The sequence below is a fragment of the Thunnus maccoyii genome, chromosome 2 (genome assembly GCF_910596095.1).
Source record: "Thunnus maccoyii chromosome 2, fThuMac1.1, whole genome shotgun sequence".
Taxonomy (NCBI): domain Eukaryota; kingdom Metazoa; phylum Chordata; class Actinopteri; order Scombriformes; family Scombridae; genus Thunnus; species Thunnus maccoyii.
The window spans coordinates 33,447,881-33,467,831 of record NC_056534.1 but is presented as its reverse complement, the minus strand read 5'-3'; the positions used below and the strand labels follow the sequence as shown (position 1 = coordinate 33,467,831).

At 39.2% G+C, this 19,951-nt stretch overlaps 1 protein-coding gene across 2 annotated transcripts; it reads right to left on the bottom strand.

Moving 5' to 3' along the window:
* Nucleotides 1-1,741: 1,741 nt before the first annotated feature.
* Nucleotides 1,742-18,071, bottom strand: slc24a2 (solute carrier family 24 member 2). 2 transcript variants are annotated; one of them, XM_042436104.1, is made up of 11 exons: nucleotides 17,838-18,071; nucleotides 15,123-16,257; nucleotides 7,328-7,363; nucleotides 6,985-7,096; nucleotides 6,357-6,434; nucleotides 6,232-6,264; nucleotides 6,024-6,103; nucleotides 5,678-5,815; nucleotides 5,229-5,318; nucleotides 3,907-4,073; nucleotides 1,742-3,814 (listed from the first exon to the last, which is right to left on the bottom strand). In XM_042436104.1, exons 2-11 carry the CDS (start codon nucleotides 16,041-16,043, stop codon nucleotides 3,565-3,567), a joined length of 1,905 nt encoding a protein of 634 aa, XP_042292038.1. In that variant the 5' UTR covers nucleotides 16,044-16,257; nucleotides 17,838-18,071; the 3' UTR covers nucleotides 1,742-3,564. The 2 variants fall into 2 exon arrangements, with proteins under 2 accessions (XP_042292038.1, XP_042292043.1); XM_042436109.1 differs by lacking the exon at nucleotides 6,232-6,264.
* Between the last annotated feature and the right edge of the window lie 1,880 nt (nucleotides 18,072-19,951).

Sequence of the window (19,951 nt, the reverse complement as noted above, 5' to 3'; positions counted from 1 at the left end):
CACCGATCATGGCAGCGGGCCACACGTGCTGCTGTAAGAAGCTGCTGTCAAAGTAAAGCAGATAGAAACATCTGATAGATGACAATCTGATTGGTGTTGTGAGGAAGCTTAAGAGCCTTTTTTTAAAAGTGCTTTCTTAAATTAACAATGAAAATCAGTTTCCAAACACCAAGAGTGAAAATTTGAAAGTTTTCATTTATTTTGATCATATAACACTTTATACAGAATTAAATGATATATATATTTTTTACAGTATAATACATGATTCAAGTAGTAAATGAATATGATTCCATATTTGTGTAACGTACAAGGGAAATACAAAAGCATCTTACCATTTTGTCACAGCATCCAAACTGGTCAAGGATGAATTTAGATGTTTCTAAATGCACTCATTCATACACACATTCTCCGCTCTCAGATGAAAAACAAGAAGATGAATCTGAAGCTGACGTCTGAGAATAGAATCAGTGTTGTGTGTAAACTATGTCGACTAGGATTACATACAGGAGCTTATATATATATACAGTCTTACAAATCTTTTATACAAATAAACGCACAATAAAACACACATTTTGACATTGCAAGTTTGATAATAGTTGAAGTCAACTTAGTTGAGAATTGAATTCATTTTATATTCATTCATGGGGAAAAAATCAATTTTTGAAAACAAGAATTTTAAAAAAATGCTCGATAACGTAAATAGGAAAATCAGATCCATTTATCTAAAAAGGAAAAACATCTATAATAAAACAAAAGAAAAAAGAAACACAAACTCCTGGGTAACGCTGGGTGTTTGATCTCGGGAATAAACACAGAATATAAAAATTCTAAAAAAAAAAAAAAAAAAAACAGTTTGCAGTGCACCATCTTTTGCATTTATTTCTTTTCTGTTGTTACAAGGTTTCACCGTAACAACTTAACCTTTTTATAATGCTTAACTCCTGGACGACAAGCAGCAGAGGATGTTATTCAGAAATGTCTACAGTGCCTTTTATGAGCATTTCTGATGGAGTGTGTTGCTGGGAGCATAAACCGTCGCCCATGTTCAAAAATATATTTGACAGAAAGCAGGCAACATAAGGAAAATTAATAATCAATTCGTAAAACAATGATTAAGTTGTTTTAAATAACAGCCAAGAACATGAAAATCAATTTGATAACGTGTTGAAATGTCAACTAATCATTAGCGGTTTGATTGTTCCTCTGTCTGCAGAGATTTATTAATCTAAATGATTACGCTGCTCTCTGTTCTCTTGTCTTGTGTGTTGTAGTTTATATGAAGCCAGTCAGGCAGCTCATTGTGCAACAGGTGATGCAACTCAGGCCTAACAGTCAGGCCTTTAAATGGCTCAATATGTCACTTTATCTGCTTCACATTATAAGTTTGTTTCCTTCCACCTGATTTTAATGGCCATTTTGAATTTGCACATAAAAACAATGAACTCCATAATAAAAATGTACCTCAATTTTTGCAAAATCACTTCAATAACTTGATGATGAGAGATGAAATTAAGGTAAGGGATTTTTTTTGACTAAATCAAAATGTTGCAGGAGCCTTTTTTCTTTTTTTTTTTCTTTTTTTTTTTAAATTTTTTATTATGAGCAGCATTTTTGCTATAACTTGTAATTACAGGACTCTGATCCACCAAAAACCAAAAAGCTAAAAATAAAAAACGGCAGCATGAAAATGACAATGAGATGCCATCATGTACCAGGTTTACAGAAGAGTTGCAGACACGTCTTTATTGTGGTATTCTTTAATTGTTTAATCTTTTTTGCAACTTCTTCAGAATATTTGCATACGATTAGTTGATGGAAACATATACTTCTTTGAAGCTGGGTGACATTTGAATAGAAACATACATAATGACAATCAGAGCTACAGCAGGACTCTACTCAGCGTTATTTCACTAGCTGAGTAATGGCTCAGAAGTGTAAATCTAATAGAAAGAGGTATTAGAGAACATCAAAATGTGTCACAAATTTAATCTCATCAACATTCAGTGTTTCTGTTTTAGCGTGAAGTATGGGCCTACTTGATGTTTGAGTCTTAAAATCCCCCCCCTTAACGTCACACACTAACAACAGGAAAGCATGTGAGCCTAATGTAACCTGTTTGATTTGATTTAATACAAAAGGCCTACAGCAGTGGAGAATGGGGACAAACATATTGCTATGATGTGCTTCCGTACATATAGATACATACGTATATATGTGTCATACAGTACATGGATTGTTTTACATCAAAACATTACAGAAGAAACCCGGTGATACCTGTTGATTCTGATCAATCTCTTTTTTATAAATACATAATTCAGAAAAAAAAACACTTTTGAGTTTTTACGAATAAAATACAACAGAGAACACTAATCTTTAGCCCAGACTGCACGCCCTCACATGCTCGTCATCGACCGGGTCGTGAATATGACGCTGACCCGTTTATTCCATGCACAATAATCGTCCGACATCATTCTTCGGGATGGGGATAAGTCTCTCTAAAGTGGTACATGTAAAGGCATACAGAACACAAAAAGTCACGTTCATAAGCTTGTAATATGAAAAACCCAAATCACTGGGATACACTGATATAAGCAGAAATATTGGGCATCTTAAAACCTCAGCCAATTTAATCTTTGTACGCTAACTATTTAGTATTTATTGTACTCTACTGTAGATATTCATGAATGAGATATACAGTAACAATGCAAATGAACAATTTTTTGCCAAGTATGACCTCAAATGAATGAATCAACTGAATATTTCTCTTATGATGACGCTGTAAAGCCATTCAGGTGGTGGAATGGACACGTTTAAGATCTAAAGGTGTATTAAGCAGCTATCTTTCATTTATGCGTTGCCCTGGCCACTTTCCCCATGACATACAGAGCTCCTCAGAGCTCCGCTGCACTTTAAAACAAAAGTCTCTTCGAGCCCCCATATTCAGTTTATACGCTTAACTTGGCTGCTTGCATGAGTCGTGGAGGTTCTTCTTACACTGCCACACGGTCCTTTGGTTGAAAAAGTGACAATCTCTGGTGATCTTTGATTGTAATTTCCATCCAAGGTGGTGTTCACATAACTTGTTAACCTTTCCATCAGTCGCTTTCAGCAGGTTTCAACCGGTAGCGGCTACTGAATGTAGTCACATGGTAGAGGGAGTGAGAGGGGAGTCTCTCCTGTCGGGTGGATTCAACAGACCATGAGTGAAGGACAGGCCTGTCTGCCGCTGCTGGAAGGCTCTGATGCACAGGTCTGAGTTTGCAGCGTTGATTTTAGTCAGAGCCCCTGCCTAACTGGCATCCACAATCTGTGTGTTTGTGTGTGTGTGTTTGTATGTGTGTGTGCGTGTGTGTGTGTGTTTTCTTCACTTTTTACTTGATACTGAGTGTGTGGGTGCTTTTTTGTGTGTGCGGTCTTCTACTGTGCGTGTGCGTGACATAGATTAGAGACAGTTTGTGTCTGTGCGAACATGTTTTTGCTCTCCTATAGTAAATCATGGTATGCATGAGCACATTTATGCTTAATGCTGTTTTTTTTCAGTCAGTCAGTACGAGTCGCTCTCTCTCAGATGGTGACAGGGCAGTTGATGACTTTGTCCTCCAGCATGACGCTGACGATGAGAAAGACGAAGTAAAGCAGGAACATGAGAAGGCCCAGCAGCTTGCTCATTCTCCACTTGCAAGCCGCGATGGAGATGATGACAAAGAGGAGCATGAGGAAGAGGAGGACGATGGCGCAGAACAGGCCGTTGCTGCTCACCTCTACCGGCTTGAAGTCGTTGATGATGTTGTAGAGGAGCCACGGGAATGGCAGACTGCAGGGAGGAGAAAGCACGACAGAGAGTTGGTTAGCTGGTTTATCTCTAAACTGGGATGTTAAAAGATACTCTGGACTTGTTGGACTCACCCAACAGTGATGTCAAAGATGTTAGAGCCCACTGAGCTGGACACGGCCATGTCACCGAGGCCTTTTCGTGCTACAATCACACTGGTGATCAGGTCAGGGATTGAAGTGCCGGCTGCTAATATGGTCAGACCCATGATCTCCTCTGTGATCCAGAAAGTTTCTCCAACCTGAAAAGAAGAATAAGTTGCTTAATGATGCACATTGAGATCCTTCACTAGTCAGAATCATCTTCACAGTGCATCCTCGTCGGTGTTACTTGCAAAGGTTTCATTTTGGATTTGCTTTTACAAAATAGGATATAAGTATATATGCATCAGTTTGCACAACAAATACACGAAGAATAGGATCAAAATGCTGCTCATAATAAAGAATAATAATAAATAAAAATAGGATCAAACTGTTGAGGTAAGTTTGAGGTTGCTGAGCCACAACAAACATCAAAATCAATAAATGTAAAATTTCACTCTAGATTTTGGAAGGAGAAACGTAGCTGCTCTCGTCTCTATGGGTTGAAAGTTACGAACACCCCCCATCACAGTAGGGTGTGGTCTTTTAAACTTTTGACCACAACCAACTGTGATTTATTTTGGCCCTATAGTACCACGCTAAAGTGTTGAGGAGAAAGCACCACTAACCGGCAGACTATTAGACTGCGTTTAGTTACTTATTAATGTAACTATTTGCATTTCAGTTCAACAGAGTCAGTAAGTGCACTCAATAGTTATTATGTGGATCATTTTGTGGCAAAAAAAACACACTGACATGACCAGACTTTAAATATTTCCAGAAATTCAACTTAAAAAGGCAAATCATGTGCCTTGAGAGTCGGTTTTATAATGCTGTATGTTCACACACTATCACTCTGAACCACCAGGAGATGAGTGTGAGATGAGAGGATGACAATTAATCACCACACACTCCAATTTACAGTATATTCCTACTCTGATTTATATTTCCACTACATCTGATGCTGCATATATAAACTAAAAAAGCAGGTGAGCTTGCTCAGTGACCTTGCACATATAACCTCATGCTTCAGGACTGTCTTTGTATTTGCACCATTAAAATAGAGCGTTACAGGTTGTTCTGGCTGTGGATCAAGGCAGATTAGTTGGGATTAGCTACCATGGTCACACATTCATCACCCTGACTGCTGCACTCTGATAAGAAAGGCCTCAGTAATAGAATAGGACAGAATAGACAAGAGACTATGAGACTAACAACCAGAGAAATTAAAATAAATATCAATTTGGAGTATGGAGTTCATTTTTGGCAGTGTGTGTGTTTGTGTGTGTGTGTGTGTGTGTGGGTGTGCGAAGTACCTGGTGAGCCCACCACACCATCAGGTAGGAGAAGAAAGCAATCCAAGAGATGGCGCCGACAAAAGTGATGGGGAAGAACTTTGCTGAGGTCTGGAAAACAAAAACAATATTTAGTTCAAGATCAATCAATCACTCAATCAAAGAATCAATCAATCTCTGCTCTAAGCCCAGCCAAGAAGCTGATATACTCTGTATATCACTTGTGGGATGTCAGATATTGTGCACATATGATGCAGTATTTTGTGTCACAGCCTGATGTGTGTGATATGTGGCATAATTCATATTTACATGTAAAAGTACAATTTGGGATCTGATTAGGCCTTTAAATGTCAATATTGCGATATGTAACAACACAATACTGTAAAGCAATACACATAATCATTGTGTGTGTGTGTGTGTGTGTGTGTGTGTGTGTGTGTGTGTGTGTGTGTGTGTGTGTGTGTTGTCACCTCTCTCCTGACGTCGGGCAGTGTGAGCCAGAGTGGAAGGACAATGGGCAGGATGATGAGGTAGGTGAGCTGTTTCCTGGTGGTGTCGGGCCAGGCCAAGCTCAGAGGCTGGTCTTCATCCTCCTCATCATCACCACCCTGAGGAAGAGTTCATATACTTCATATACTGTGCATAAAACATGTCAATGTATAGACGTTTTCCCACAATGGTAACACTAAGCACCTCTGAGTTAAACTGTCTAATTCTGTTTTTATGGTAGAATGAGATCAGGCGTTGGTATATTTAATCAAGAAAAAGTACAGTATAAAGGAGCTTTTAACATGTACTGAATGATAAAAGCCATACCTCGTCTCCTCCTGCGACACCGTTCATGGGTGGTGTGACTTCCACTGCGACATTTGTATTGTTGGGGATGTTTTTATCAGCTTCAGGAAAGAAGAAGAACACAGAGAGCGACATTAGTGTTTGAGCAAGTCTTTCACAACAACGGTTCGAATTTGAAATGAAAAATGGTGCTCTAATGACATTAAGAAGAGTGGTGGAAACTTAGTACAATTTCTTGGAAGTTGTGTCTGGGAGAGCCCTCCTATGTTGAGAAACAAAATGTACCAGTTAATTTTCAGACCTCATCTTTAAATGGACCCCTCTCCTGTGGTACATGACATCATCATCACTCACCTACACCGTTGGCAGCATCTTCTTTACACTTCTGCTTGGCCATTTTGTGAAGGATTGACGCCTTCTCTTTGAAACGACCTGAAACAGAGAGAAGATAGACAAGCTGGTCCAGAACTGCCTCCTAACAGTTTTCTTTTTTTGATTGATTAGCATTGTACATGCTCAGAAATATGTTTTCCCACAGCTGTAGGACTACTCGCAGGAGGCACAACTATAGGTTAAAGGTAAGGAAGTAACAGGACATTGAGACAGAGCAGTAAAGAGTATTGTGGTTGGATGAATGCATTCACTCTTATCTGTAATAATCCAACTTGCCAAAACTTTACCATAAACATTTTAATGTCCCTAAATATAACAGAAATGTATGTTTTCTAAACCCAAGGCTAACATTCAACATAATCTTCACCAAAGCTGTTCAACTTGTCCAAACCACTAACCATTAATTAACCTTTAGACAAGAAAACATTTTTCATCCTGCCACAGTCTAATTCTTGGTGGAGGAAGGAAACGAACACATAATTCATGACAGCAAACTTGTGCTTTTTTTTTACATTACATTTCTTGCTTTAAATATCTTGTTGTGTGTGAGTGCTTGTGTGTGTTTCATGTAAGTTTTCTTTATTTATACCTTCATCACTGAGTGGGTCCAGCGTGTGTATCATCAGCTGGAAGATGCTGTTTCTCATCAGTGAGTTGTGTAGAGAAGCACAGCTGCCTTCCCTCTGCAGCCTGGGTTTGGCCTGTAAAAAAATGCAAAACACACATAGCAAAATGTTTACATGGATGCAATTGTTCAAATTCCCAAACCACTGCTTAATGAGATGGATGGAGGGAGCAGGTGTTTAAATTCAAATTATCATCTGTAAACTGTGGTCGGAGGTTATGTCACATTTCGGCTTCAGATTTACTTGCAGTACAAACTTTCTTCTAAAAAAAACAAAAAACATTCAAAGACAAAAGAAAAAACTCACCGTCAGCTTGTTCTCATCATCTCCAGGTGCATTTACCTTTCGGGAAAAACACAGAGACAAAAAACACATGTATGTAGAGTAGAAGTTCCTTTTTTTATACATAAAAACAACACATGTATAACATGTGTGCTACATGCAATCCTGTATATTAGGCCTGCCTGCAGTAAATACTAGATTTTTATCTTAAGGTTCAACATTTGTTAATACTGTGTCACTGAGAAGCTACACTTTAACTTAGAAGTTAAGATTGACACTTTGGAAAATGTTCAACCTCGTAAATCCTCACAAGATCTTCAGTGAAGTCACTGATAAACAAAACATGAAACTTCCAGTTTTTTTATTCATCAGTTCCACTAACTGAACCCAAATAATTAAGGATCCAAGCAATTGATGAAAAGGTAAAGATGGAGACAATGTACAGACAGATCACAGCGATGGAAACTTTAAATCAGGAGGAGCAGAGAAGGAGAAGTATGCTTTTTTATGGGTTTTTTTAGTTTACTTTTTTTATAAAGCTGTAAAAAAAAAACTGTTCACATGCTGTCATTGTTTGTGACATCACTGTCCCCTCCTTCTTTCCTCCTCCTCCTCTTCACAGTGGGAGAGAGTGAACCAGTGCCAGAGGTTTTTAGGTCCTGACACAACATGAAAACATGAAAACAAGGATCCATCACATAGAGGAGGACTCGCACTAATCTCGACCCCAACCATTTCTTCAGAGGACATATACAGCACAGCGGTGTCACCACATATAGAAACACACACAAACACACACACAGTCCACCGGCTGGGAAAGATAAAGACTGCTGTGTTGGTTTTGTTAAAAAAAAAAAAAAATACAGAGGTGGCGATGTCACCAGTGGGGAGGGTTTGGTGTGGGATGCGGGGATTTGGAGACTTGGGAACAAAGCTGTTTGTGGGTAGATAGTGTATCATCTAAATGTAAAGCCAGTCCTGTTGGCAAACACTACAAGACCAGAACTATTTTTATGCATTAACTGAGATGGTTCACACAAATTGTTAGAATTTTTTGCATTAAGAAATTGTTATTGTGGGATATTTTAGTACAAATATGGTTTGCAGGATCTGAGACAGGAACCCACTCAATCATTGACCTACTGATGTAAAAAGACAAGGTTGATAAAGAACTAGAGGGGAAAGGTTTTATTTAATGTTTGGGTTATATGAACAGGACTCTTGTCAGTCAATCCCAGAGCACCTTTACATCTATGTTTCCTGAGTGTAAGGATACGTTTGCTCAAACTGATTGACGAGTGTTTCAATATACGGACCTACAACAGAAGGAATTTACTCATTAATCATTGAAAGATTATAATATAAAGATGTAATTGAAATTTAAAACCAACTACAAAGGACTCAAATGTGCAAATATGAGTGTCAAAGATATTTAAACTCTGTAAAAACACTTTGTCTGAAATACATTTTACAAACAATCCCCACCATTCAACCCCGTCCCTGATCTTCTGCAATAAAATGAACACAGTGTAACGTAACAGCTGTCTTTTAAAGGATAGAGGAGGAAACAACAAGCGATTAGAGATACACATAAATGTGATTTGCTTAAAGTGAGTAATCTGCTACATATTGAAGGTGCTAATTCAAGCTCAGCTAACTCAGCTTTTTCTTTTCTTAACTTAATATAGAATCAAGTTACACAAACAGGCAGTTACATCACGCAGCCAAGACAACACAACCAGGAAGCTTTTCTTTCCTTTTTTTTTTTACACATTTCATAATATTTATGTCCTATTTCAGACTTTTTGAAGAGTGGAGACACAGACAATCACAAACACCAACCAGAGAGGTGGAGGGTTTTTTGTTGTTGACATGTTTTCATGATGGAGGCTTCACAGTTTGAGCAGATAATCCCTTTAGATTGCATCTGACAAGACACCTGCCGCTGTCATGGCAGCTGAAGCGAGGCCGTGGGGATTTTTTTTTCTTTCTTTCTGCAGGATATCACTCCAACAGTATAGACTTGTGATGTGCTCGTATAATTCAGATTTGTCTAAGTGTATCTATGTATTTATTTCTCTCAGTTGCATGAAGACCCCCTAACCACAGTTAAGGTGATGTTTGTGTTTTTTATCCAGCTGTTAGTTTTACATACTGTAAGATTAATCTCATTAGAATCACCAAACTCAGTTAAAACACTGTAATTTCAGAGATGTATGACCAGTAATCTGAAGCTAAAGCTGATTTCCTTCTCTCTAAATATGGAAGTATTTCAAGTTGCATTTTTTCTTAAATTCAATGTTATTTTTTATTACAAATGGCACAATATGGTGACTTTAAAGATGTTAAGTAAAGACAACGAAGCTGTGAACACCTGTCTGTATTGTCCATGTGATTGCTGAGCAGCATGGCTCTTATAGCAGGGGCCAGATTGGCATTAGTTCATGTTGGTTAATGCTCACATGGCTCCTGAGAGCTGCTTGATGACAAAGGGCACTTATAACCTGCTGCAGAATCTGCTGAGACTGAAACCGGCTTTGTGTGGAATTCGCTCTCCTCGTGTTTCCTTCATGAATCGGCAATGAATGATCACAAAAATTTGCGTCATTCGCACCAAATACCAGCACGTCATCCAAAGCATTAACTTATTTTTGTCGTTCCAGAGGGTTGCAACATATAACTAACCTGTATCTGCTAAATTAGCCTGCTGTCACAGAATAAGATAACATTTTAATCTACAGCGAGTTCCTTGTTGATATAAATTACCACACAATTAAAGATTAGATAATCTATAGAATAGTAAAAGAAATATAATGTACTGTATAGAGTTTTGAACGTACACTGTTCATATCATCCATTATGAGGTCATGCTATTGTTCACATCTTGTTATCCATGCTGTTGCTGCATTGGTAACACTTTACTTTAAGTCCCCCTATTAAGCATTTACAAGCAGTTAATAAATGGTTTATAATACATTATAATGTAGTTGTAAGCTGATGTAAGTGATTGTTAATGCATTAACTTCTCCTGAGGGCTTCCACAGGTGGAGGCTGATATACAGTATAAACAGATAATGTATGACAATATAGTTAAAGAACTGTAATAATATCAAACATGTCTCCATATGATAAGTTATAATTGTTGTACAAATACTGTACATTCATACTTACTTTAAAATGTCTTTATCCCTGCTTACAATTTCAATGCTTCATTTTTTTTTGGTCATTTATAACTCATTAATAATCTCAGCTTCAGTCTTCAGGTTTAAAGTGTGCATCTTTTTTCACTGGCTGAGAATTTAATTGAGGAAATTTTAGGAAGAAAGATCTAAAAAAAACTTCTAAAAAAATGAAAATTTGGGAACACATCGTGCTCTTTAACATGAACTTTTAAAAACAGCTAATAGCAGAAGCTATGAATACTGAGGCTTTTTCAATACATTTTGTAACTAAATGTTTTCTTCATTGACAGAAGAAGCAACATGGCCTGAATGCTTTTTTAACTTTGGACTAAGCTGCTGTTCCACTTCAGTGGTCTCATCCCCCGTTCAGACAAGAAGCCCCAGACGCTGGTGGACAGCCAAGATCTAAAGTGCTGACCTGGAGCAAGCAGATTTACACCGAACGTCCCCTTCATCCCAGTTATGATCATCACTGTCATCACTGAGGCACAATCACTGACAAACACACATTTCCATTTACAGTATCTCTCATGTTCTCTGTCTCTCTGTCCACCTGACTGTCCGAGCTGTGGGACTTAGCCAGGATTAATCGTCAGAGATCACCACTTTTAGAAGTCCTGCATCAACCTTCACAGGTCACTGTGATGTCAAACTATTTCTATTTCACTCTGCCACATCTGTCAGCAAATCCCTACTAACTTTTTTTTATTTGCAGCTACACGGGTGCTCATCGTAACTATGATTTCCTCAAGAAGTTTCACTGCAGTCAGAAGCTCTCTGACTGCAGTGAAGCACTCAGCAAGCACCTTAGCAGTTATAGTTAAATTTCTCTCTCTCTGGAATTAAAGTGTGGAATATGAACTTGGACTGCTGCATGTCTGGACAACAATCATCTGATATTACAAAGTCAGTCCTGCAGAACTGAAGCAAACAGCTGCAAGTTTACACTGTCATAAACTAAAATGCTTAATCAATTCAGCTGTAATTCGCTGGATAGATAAATAAACAAGTCAACATGTGAGTGAGACAGGGAGGAGAAACCGTTGATTATGGGCAACAGTAGAATTCTCATTAGTAAAGTATGACTAAGATGTTGCCAGTAACTACTGACAAACAAATCTTCCTTCTCTGTGTAGATACTAATGCCAAGACTTCTTCAGTTTAGTGGTCTAGTAGTGCGGATGCTGCAATTTGATCCAGGCCTGAGATTTATGATTGCAAGAAGAATTTTAACATTTTATCAGAGCTCTGCAGAGAAGCAGACTGAGTGACTGAGAGGCTGAGTGTGCTGGGCTGTATGTTTGCTGTCGTCACTGCGGGTAAGCAGTTGATAATGGGATCAGAGAGGATTGGCGTCTTTAGTGCCATCAGCGAGCAAACCAGAAGATCCTCTGTCTCTCTTTTCTACATAGGAAAAGGCAGGAAATGTATACACTGTGCAAAAACCACCTGAAACATCTTCAGCTATGCACAAAATAAGAAAAACACACACTATGTTATGAGCGTGGCTTCAGGCTCAGGAAGGAGCACTCAGTCTTTTCTCTGTGATCTGATGATTCCTGCTCCCCCAGGGAGCATCTGACTATAATTAGCGGCTCTAATGAGATTGGAGAGCATTAACCTGGGGGATTATTTAGCAGCTACTGACACATGAGGGCAAGGCAGTTGGACATCAAGTGCCAGACAACAGAAAGAGAAAAGCTGTTCTTGGGTTAAGGTGCAGGCAGCCTGAAGTTGATTCCCAGAAGGGCACAAATGTCAAATGGAGCTCCTGCAGAAAACACTGATACAAGAATAGAAGGACGATGAGCACACAAATGCATGTGCTCACAGCTTTAGAATAAAAAAAAGAATGTGAAATATACAAAAGTGGATCAAATTTGAGATACAATGTTCAATTCAGATAATACAGAAAAATCTTTCTGTCAGTAACTGATGCCTAGTGGATGGTGAAATAATAAAATGTTAAATAAAAGTATTGATTTTTCTGAACTTAAAGAAAGAAACTGAAAAGTAAGAAGGAAGGCAGAGGCAAAACAGTGTAGTTTTTTAAAACTATATATAGCCTACAGTAGTAGGCTATATATATTATACTATATATATAGTAATAATACTATAAAACCCTTAAAAAAGCAATAAATCATTCTTGGGAAGCAGTTTTTTTCTTATTCTTAAGTATTTAAGGGGTGGACCTTTAAAGCAGATATGACTGCATTAAAGTCTGGAGATCATGAGTTCACCTGTTGCCAAAAACAGAAGAACATCTACTGGCATGAATCACTACCATAAATAAAGTGTGTTCAACTATTACTGTATCATCTGTATACATTTTTAGCACACAAGTTGACTTAATTGGCCTAAAAGTTAAAAAAAAAAAATCTGTAATAATTTCCACAAAAACAAAAGCCAGATCATGTGCAGCAGTGCACTGTATACGCCCCTGAAGAACTGGTAATGGGTGATGCTGCTCTAGGCTACAGGCAAGCTGCTCTAAGATCAGCCTACAGTGGTTTTAATATTGGTCACCTGAGCGCCGTATGAGATTACAACATCAGAGAGCAACAGATCTGACTCCAACTGCACACAGAGACAGACAGGACGAAGAGACAAATGTGAAAAACAAAATAGCTTTGGCTTTGTGTGTGTGTGTGTTGTTTTTTTTTTTTTTTGCATCATATCATCTTTCCCCTCTTTTTGTATTCATGCAGCTTCATTCTCTGTGTGTTATCTATGAACACAGCACTAAGTAGCACAATGAGCTCTCCAAGCTAATCTCTAAATTATACTTTCCCATCATCTTGTCCCAGCCGATGTGCAGTGATTGGTGCAGTGATTGTGAAGTGATTGGTATCGTAAGTGTGCTGTCATTAGGTCAACATCCTGGCAGTGTGAGTCACACTGTGCAAAGTGTTCGACATGTATTCTATGGTTGCTTTTTAATTCTCAAAACTCAAAATCCTCTCACAGGTCATTTCTCATACCTTCCTAACATTGTGACCAGATGCAGAGCGGCTTATGGGATCTGTGTCTAATCCATGTTAGGATGAATAACCACAGATGCTTTGAAATTATGTTTAGTGTGAATGAACTGAAACAGAGGACAAAAAACACTCAGAGCCATGGCCTTGAGCCATCAGGCTACATCACAGCTGCAGAGTCAAGAGACTCTGCCTACTTTCCCAATGTCAGCACAAAGACAAGGGGAGCTACAGGAGGGAGCATGCTGATGAGGTTTCTGGACTAATTTCTTTTCAGTTTGAACTGTTTTTTTTTCATCTAAGATGCCCTTCTCAACTATCATTAAAACATAATAATTCACCATGGGAAGAAAACGATCAAAAGTGACTAAATATCTCAATGTAACAATTATTATAAAAACTACCCACAATGGACTTTGAGATGAACATGGGGTATAAAAGGTAAAAACATTACATTTGAGGAGCTCTGAAGAGGAATCACAATGTTTCGTATGCTTTGCAATTGTTGCAATTGACCAGTAACCTTTCATGAAATACAGAATTTACATGGCTTTGTACTTGTGCATACTTATAATTACTTATATCTACTTACATAACACTATTCTAACATAAAATGTCTTTGTATTTTAATCCAGCTGAAGTGGGGACATTTCGCTGACCAGCTCTGTTACATCAGTCCTATTCTGAGAACTTTGCTGGATTCTTGTCTGGACTTGGTTTCTAAAAGTGGTGGCTGAAGATGAGGCCTGTTCCTAGACTTAGTCAGCACGAAGAGGCTGTGGTCTGGCTCTGCGTCTGGCACTGTCCGAGCAGCACAGGTGGCAGGTTAAGACAAATCTTTATATCCTTCCAGAGGGGAAGTCAGGAGGGCTGGCTGTCTGACAGAGTGCTGTCTGTTCGGCACTCAGTCCTGTTTTAACGCCTTATCTGCTTCCAGTTTAACACCCTCTCCGATTCCCAGAACAGGAGCACAACCATTCTCAGGGTCAGTAAGTTTGACCAGTACTCTCTGGGATGCTGTTCATTGTGAAAAACCAATGCTTTTTCTCAGATCAGTAATGAACAGATGTCCAGATTACAAGCCAAGAGACACTGACACAATCCATGTTACTTCCAGGAAATGTTGTCATCCCCCCATCAGAGTCAGGTGAACACTACCTACTATGTGCAATAAAAGTAACTGAGTTTGATATTGACAGATTCTTTCTGGAAAAAAGGCATCTTTCACGTTATGAATTTTTCGTTGGATTATTTTAACTTTTACAAGATTTTTGCTTCATTTCATAAGACTTAGAAACCTCTTGATGGTTGACCCTTCAGCAGACTGAAGGGTCAATCAGTGAATGAAGACATTGGGGTAAATGTGTGGCAGGCTATGGGTAATGAATGAATGGAAGGATCAATCTACACTGTTAATGTTTTGGGGTACTTTCGGTGCCAGCTCTTGGTACCCAGCATGGGCTGAAAGAAGGGTGCTGTTGAGCAGAAATAGCAAAAGTAGGGTGGGTACCCCAAAAGATGAAGGGGTGGGGATGGATGGATGGATGGAGGGATGGATGGAGGGATGGTAGAACAGATTGATGGATGGATAGATGGGCAGTTGGATGGTGGGATTGTAGGACAGATGTATGGATGGCTGGAATCAGGGACACTGCTTACCTTTGGTGCATTCTCCAGCTCGTCCACCTGGTTGCTGCCCAGCAAGCTCTTGACAAGAAGTTCTACTTTGGCATTGACTTTCATGAATGTCACGTAGCAGGTGTAGCACATAAGCAGGCTGATACTTTCCCCCAATGTGATTTGATTATCCAGAAAGAAATAGATGAGCATGAGCAGGCCAACGATATAGAATGAGACGTCTCTGAACAGAGGCCACCAGGTGAGGTTCAGCACCTCTTTGGAGAACAGGGCACACATCCCAATCACAAAAAGGATGTTGAAGACGGCAGACCCCACAATGGTACCGATACCCACGTTACTGTGGGAGACGAAGACTCCTATGACTGAGGTGAAGAGCTCTGGGGCTGAGCCACCTGCCGCCATGAAGGTGGCTCCTGCTACATCATCAGAGATCTCCAGCTTCTCTGTGATGACAGTGAGCGCAGGAACAAAGAACTCATCGCAGACGATGGCTAAGGCTATGAACATGTACAACATGCCAAACATATGTAACACCACATAGCCCTGGCGTCTGTCTTCTACACTGAAGTAGTCTGTTGGATAGTCCCCGTGATTCATTTCTTTTTCACCTGATTTCCTGGCCAACATTGTGCTCTCTGCCATGTCTGAGAGGTTGTGGTGCTGCAGAAGAGTTCTTTGGGGCACTGCTGCCTCTGCTGAGCCCTCGACGTCCGATTCCAGCTCCTTGGCCACCGTTGTGGCCAGTGACAAGGCACTCCATGAACAGACTGTGCAGACCACCGCTAGGCTGATGAGGAAGCCCAGAATCCGTCCAGGCCGCAGTTTTCTCTTGATGCCCTGGTAGTGGTGCCTGGTGCAGCGGCTGTGAGGGCCCAGGAGAGGAGCAGAGCTGGAGAAAGCCATGATGTCTTGACTTCTTCTGGGTATCTTGAAATCCATGGTGTTTGGCGGAGGTTCGCAGGCAGAGTGGCAGTGTCTGGAATCCCCCCCTCAAAGCTGGGTTGGTGGTGCTGGTGGCTACGAGGGCGGGGGTTTGATAGGCCACAGCGGTTCACCGATTTGTTTGCATGCTGCTCCCCAGTTTAAACACAATGGAGGCCCTGCAGTCTGATTCCAGGATCTAGCCCATTCAAAGGCTTCCTCATATTACTCACTAGAACACAGAGAAAAAAGTAATACAAGTTTTAATGCACTGGCTTAAATTCTAAGTCAGGGTATACAACTGGAAACAGAACACCTATATCTGATTCATTATGGAGAAAATATGTAAAGATAAACTTCTTAATGAGCATGAATACGAATATAGTATAATACAGTAAACTTACTCAAAAACCTTACTTAGCTACAATTTTGAGATACTTAAGTGTTTCTATTTTCTGCTGCTTTCTACCTGTACTCCAAATCATTCACTTCAAACATCTGTGCAACAAAAGGTTTTACATACAGACATGATGAATAAGATGATAGTAGTTAGAATTAGCCCCCCTCAAACCACTTACAACAATGAAATAATGCTTTCATGTTAAAGTAATTAAAGTAATTTAATTGTCACATGTAATCATATAAGGTACAATGACAGTGAAATGTATGTATATGTGTAAAATATGTCTATAATAATATATCACTCTGAAGGTGATTTTCTGTAATGTGATTACTTTTGCTTTTTTTTTTGATAATATTTATTGTACATATTCTTATTTGTGTAGATTTTTTTAAAGAAAGCCTCACAGGGGAAAGCACTTCTTCCACTGTTGCTTGTTAAATGGCTTGGTTATAACATATAAGGCTAGTTAATGTTTATTCTTCACCATGTACACAAGTGAAAACCTGTGTAATATTCGTTTGCAGCTCCAGAAAACAAACAAAAAAATATAATCAACTTAATAATTGAACTGAACTGTAGGTTCTAAAAATGGCTGCTTCTGAGGTCTATATTAGGTTTATCATTTGCTCCTGATAGATATCAGTAATTGACCTTACGATGCCTTAAATCTATGTTGGTCATTTTATGAAGCTCAAATGAATAATAATTGCCAGGCAGATTATTCTCTGTAGACTGTTATTGATTAACTTGTTGATAAATTCCTATTTTATCAGCAATTGCAGACTGTATTTATGTCAGTAGAGCACAATTAATCATGTTTTAATGTAGACATCTTTCGATTTTTGCAGAGGAAAATATGCTCTGGTTGCATGTTAAAAGTATTAACAGTAGAAATTGCTGCAGCCTTCTTGACATTGTGCTTGAGAACCTGCGGTGAAACCTCTCCTATAAGGGAAGCTCTGAAATTAGTCAAAGCTCATTAGGAAGCCATTTAATCCCTGAGAAGATATACTTAGATTAGCCTGCACACTGATGCCGCTGCACAAAGTCAAAAAGTGCACACCAACAAAATCCACTGTGAATTTGAGGGTCAAACAAAAAACTGATGAAGTTGATTTTGACATCAGTTATTCAATATTGAAGCAACTGCATTGGGACATTTATGTTATGTTGAAACTTAACCTCACAAGTCGTTATCAATGCAGAGTCTTTAACTGCTATGAAACACTAATGCAAGTTATTGTTAATGAAATTTTCAAGGTTTTCAAATGTCTTTTAAAAATTGTGCCGTGAAAGCAGCTCTCCAAGAATCAAGCAAGACTCTTTTAGGACATTAGAGTGAAAACAAAGTACAGATGCACAAAAAAAAAGCACACAAATATACTGTATATATGCATTTGATCTCATACCACACTTGGAAATCTCCAGTTCAGCAGGAAGGACTCCAGCCAGCAGTAGGTAGACAGGTCTTGAGTCTCCGTGTGAATATTCCAGTAAATTGAATCCCGAAGGAGAAGGGTCCTGAAGGCTCAGCGTTTAGTCTGAAGGTCCCAGCTGTAAATCCTCAGTGAGGTTTTCCTCTCTCAGCAGAGGAGGAGCTCCAAGACACCAGGTCAGAAGCCGTAGACCAAGGGCTCCTCCCTCCTTCTCTATGTTCCTCCCCCCTTTGACATTACCTCCCTCCTCCTTCCCTCTGTTCCCATTTCTGTGTATCTACCTCTTTAATGTTCTCACCCTTCCATGTATTTTCTCAGTCCAAGAACAAGGATCAATGTTTTCTATCACTGCCCATCATCCTTCCTCTCTCTCCACCTCCCATCAGTTCCCACCCGGTGTCATGTATCATTTCTTCTCATCGCTACAACCAAGCAAATGGGTCTTACACAACAAGCTTACAGCGTTATGGGGCTGAGGGCTATTGTGCCATCAGATCATAGAGCTGTGCTCAAAGCTCCTGAAAGCTACCCCAATTACTCTGTGATGTAATGCACTACAGCAAAGTTCAGTGGAGACGCTGCATATTTTTTTGCACAAGTCTTGTGCACTTTCCTTAAAAAAGCTGCAAAATTGCACTACAGAATGTGAAGGTTTCCCTTCATGTTTTAGTCATATAGTCAGTTGTTGGAAGTGACATCAATATGCCTTTTGTCATTTCCCAAATGTCTGTAATGTGGGTCTGAAGCCCCAAGACTCAGCCAACTTTTATGTGGCATTAACTCTCTCTCCTTATTCTACCAAATGCATCAAATTAATTATGTGTGCAAAGATGTTTAAATCAAGTAGAAATGAAAATCAAATTTTGATTGAGCAGCTCTGCAATGACATATAGTGTGTGTGTGTGTGTGTGTGTGTGTGTGTGTGTGTGTGTGTGTGTGTGTGTGTGTGTGTGTGCGTCTGTGTGCGCGTGTGTCTTCTAAGTCAGGTCAGGCTTTACACGTGAGAACTGTAAGCTTCAGTAGCCACCTGAAGGTGAGTTCAAATGATGTGATGTAGTCGTCCCAAACATAGCACCACCTCTATAGGTGCAGTGTGTGAATGTGTGTATTGTTATGAAAGTCGAATCAAGGGAAAAAAAATCCCACCCAAGGGCTCATTAGAAATAAAAAAATAAAAGATTAAAGAAAATAGAAGTTTTTTGGAGACAAAAAATTTGAAAAATGGCTCATTACTAGAAAAATTTATTTTAAAGATGGAAATATGGGAAGTCTGTGATTATAATGATGTTAGAAAAATATTCAGTTTCAGTCTCTTTATAAGATACATAACCTGCTGGGATAAATCCAACCTGACCCCATCGTTTCTCACCTCCTACTGTTCTTATCCAATAAACAGGAGCACACTTAATTGAGTGAGCTGCTAACTTTCTCTCACAAGCAAAAAGTTGCACTTGATGGCTTACAGAAGGCCTTTGTCCTCTCCCCGCCAACACCACTGAAAAGCTCCATTGCCTTCTAGGAGCATTACTACAGCATAAACCTTTTACTAAAATCCGTCTGTCTCATAGGATAATGAAGTTTTAGCATTTTCTCTGGCTATTAAGTATGCCCAAGTAATCGCTGGACAATCACATTTTACATAAAATACGAAACAAAATTTTGTGTAAAAGTGATTAGTTGTCTCTATATTTAGTTCACTCAATGTAGAATAAGAAGCCAGTGCTACAACCCGAGGTGACACTTGGTTTGGTGAAGAAGTGCTTGACCTCAGTGAGGATTCTGGATTTGGGCCATAGCCGCTGTATTAAAGGCTATGTAAAGTACTGAAAAGGCTAAACTTGTTACATAACCTACCAAACCAAACTAACCCTCCTTCTGGGTAGGCTGTGGTATATCACCTGCAGAACTGGAAATACAAATAAGTCTCTTGACATGCAGGAGAAACCTCACCAGATCTTGGGTAGTCGTTGTAGATTAAGTTTGCGATACAAAGACGTAGGCCTACTTACAACTACTGAACACAAAAATTAGACAAACCCTTGCCAAGAGTTGAAAACCAAAGATTTTGCATCAGACATTAATTTGCA

Excerpts from the sequence above, each read along its gene's own strand:
- slc24a2 (XM_042436104.1), bottom strand. The coding sequence starts at position 16,043 with ATGGATTTCAAGATACCCAGAAGAAGTCAAGACATCATGGCTTTCTCC. Across the intron at positions 6,435-6,984 it reads GGACCCACTCAGTGATGAAG|GTCGTTTCAAAGAGAAGGCG; the intron begins GTATAAATAAAG and ends TCTCTGTTTCAG. Across the intron at positions 5,319-5,677 it reads TGCCCGACGTCAGGAGAGAG|ACCTCAGCAAAGTTCTTCCC; the intron begins GTGACAACACAC and ends TTTGTTTTCCAG.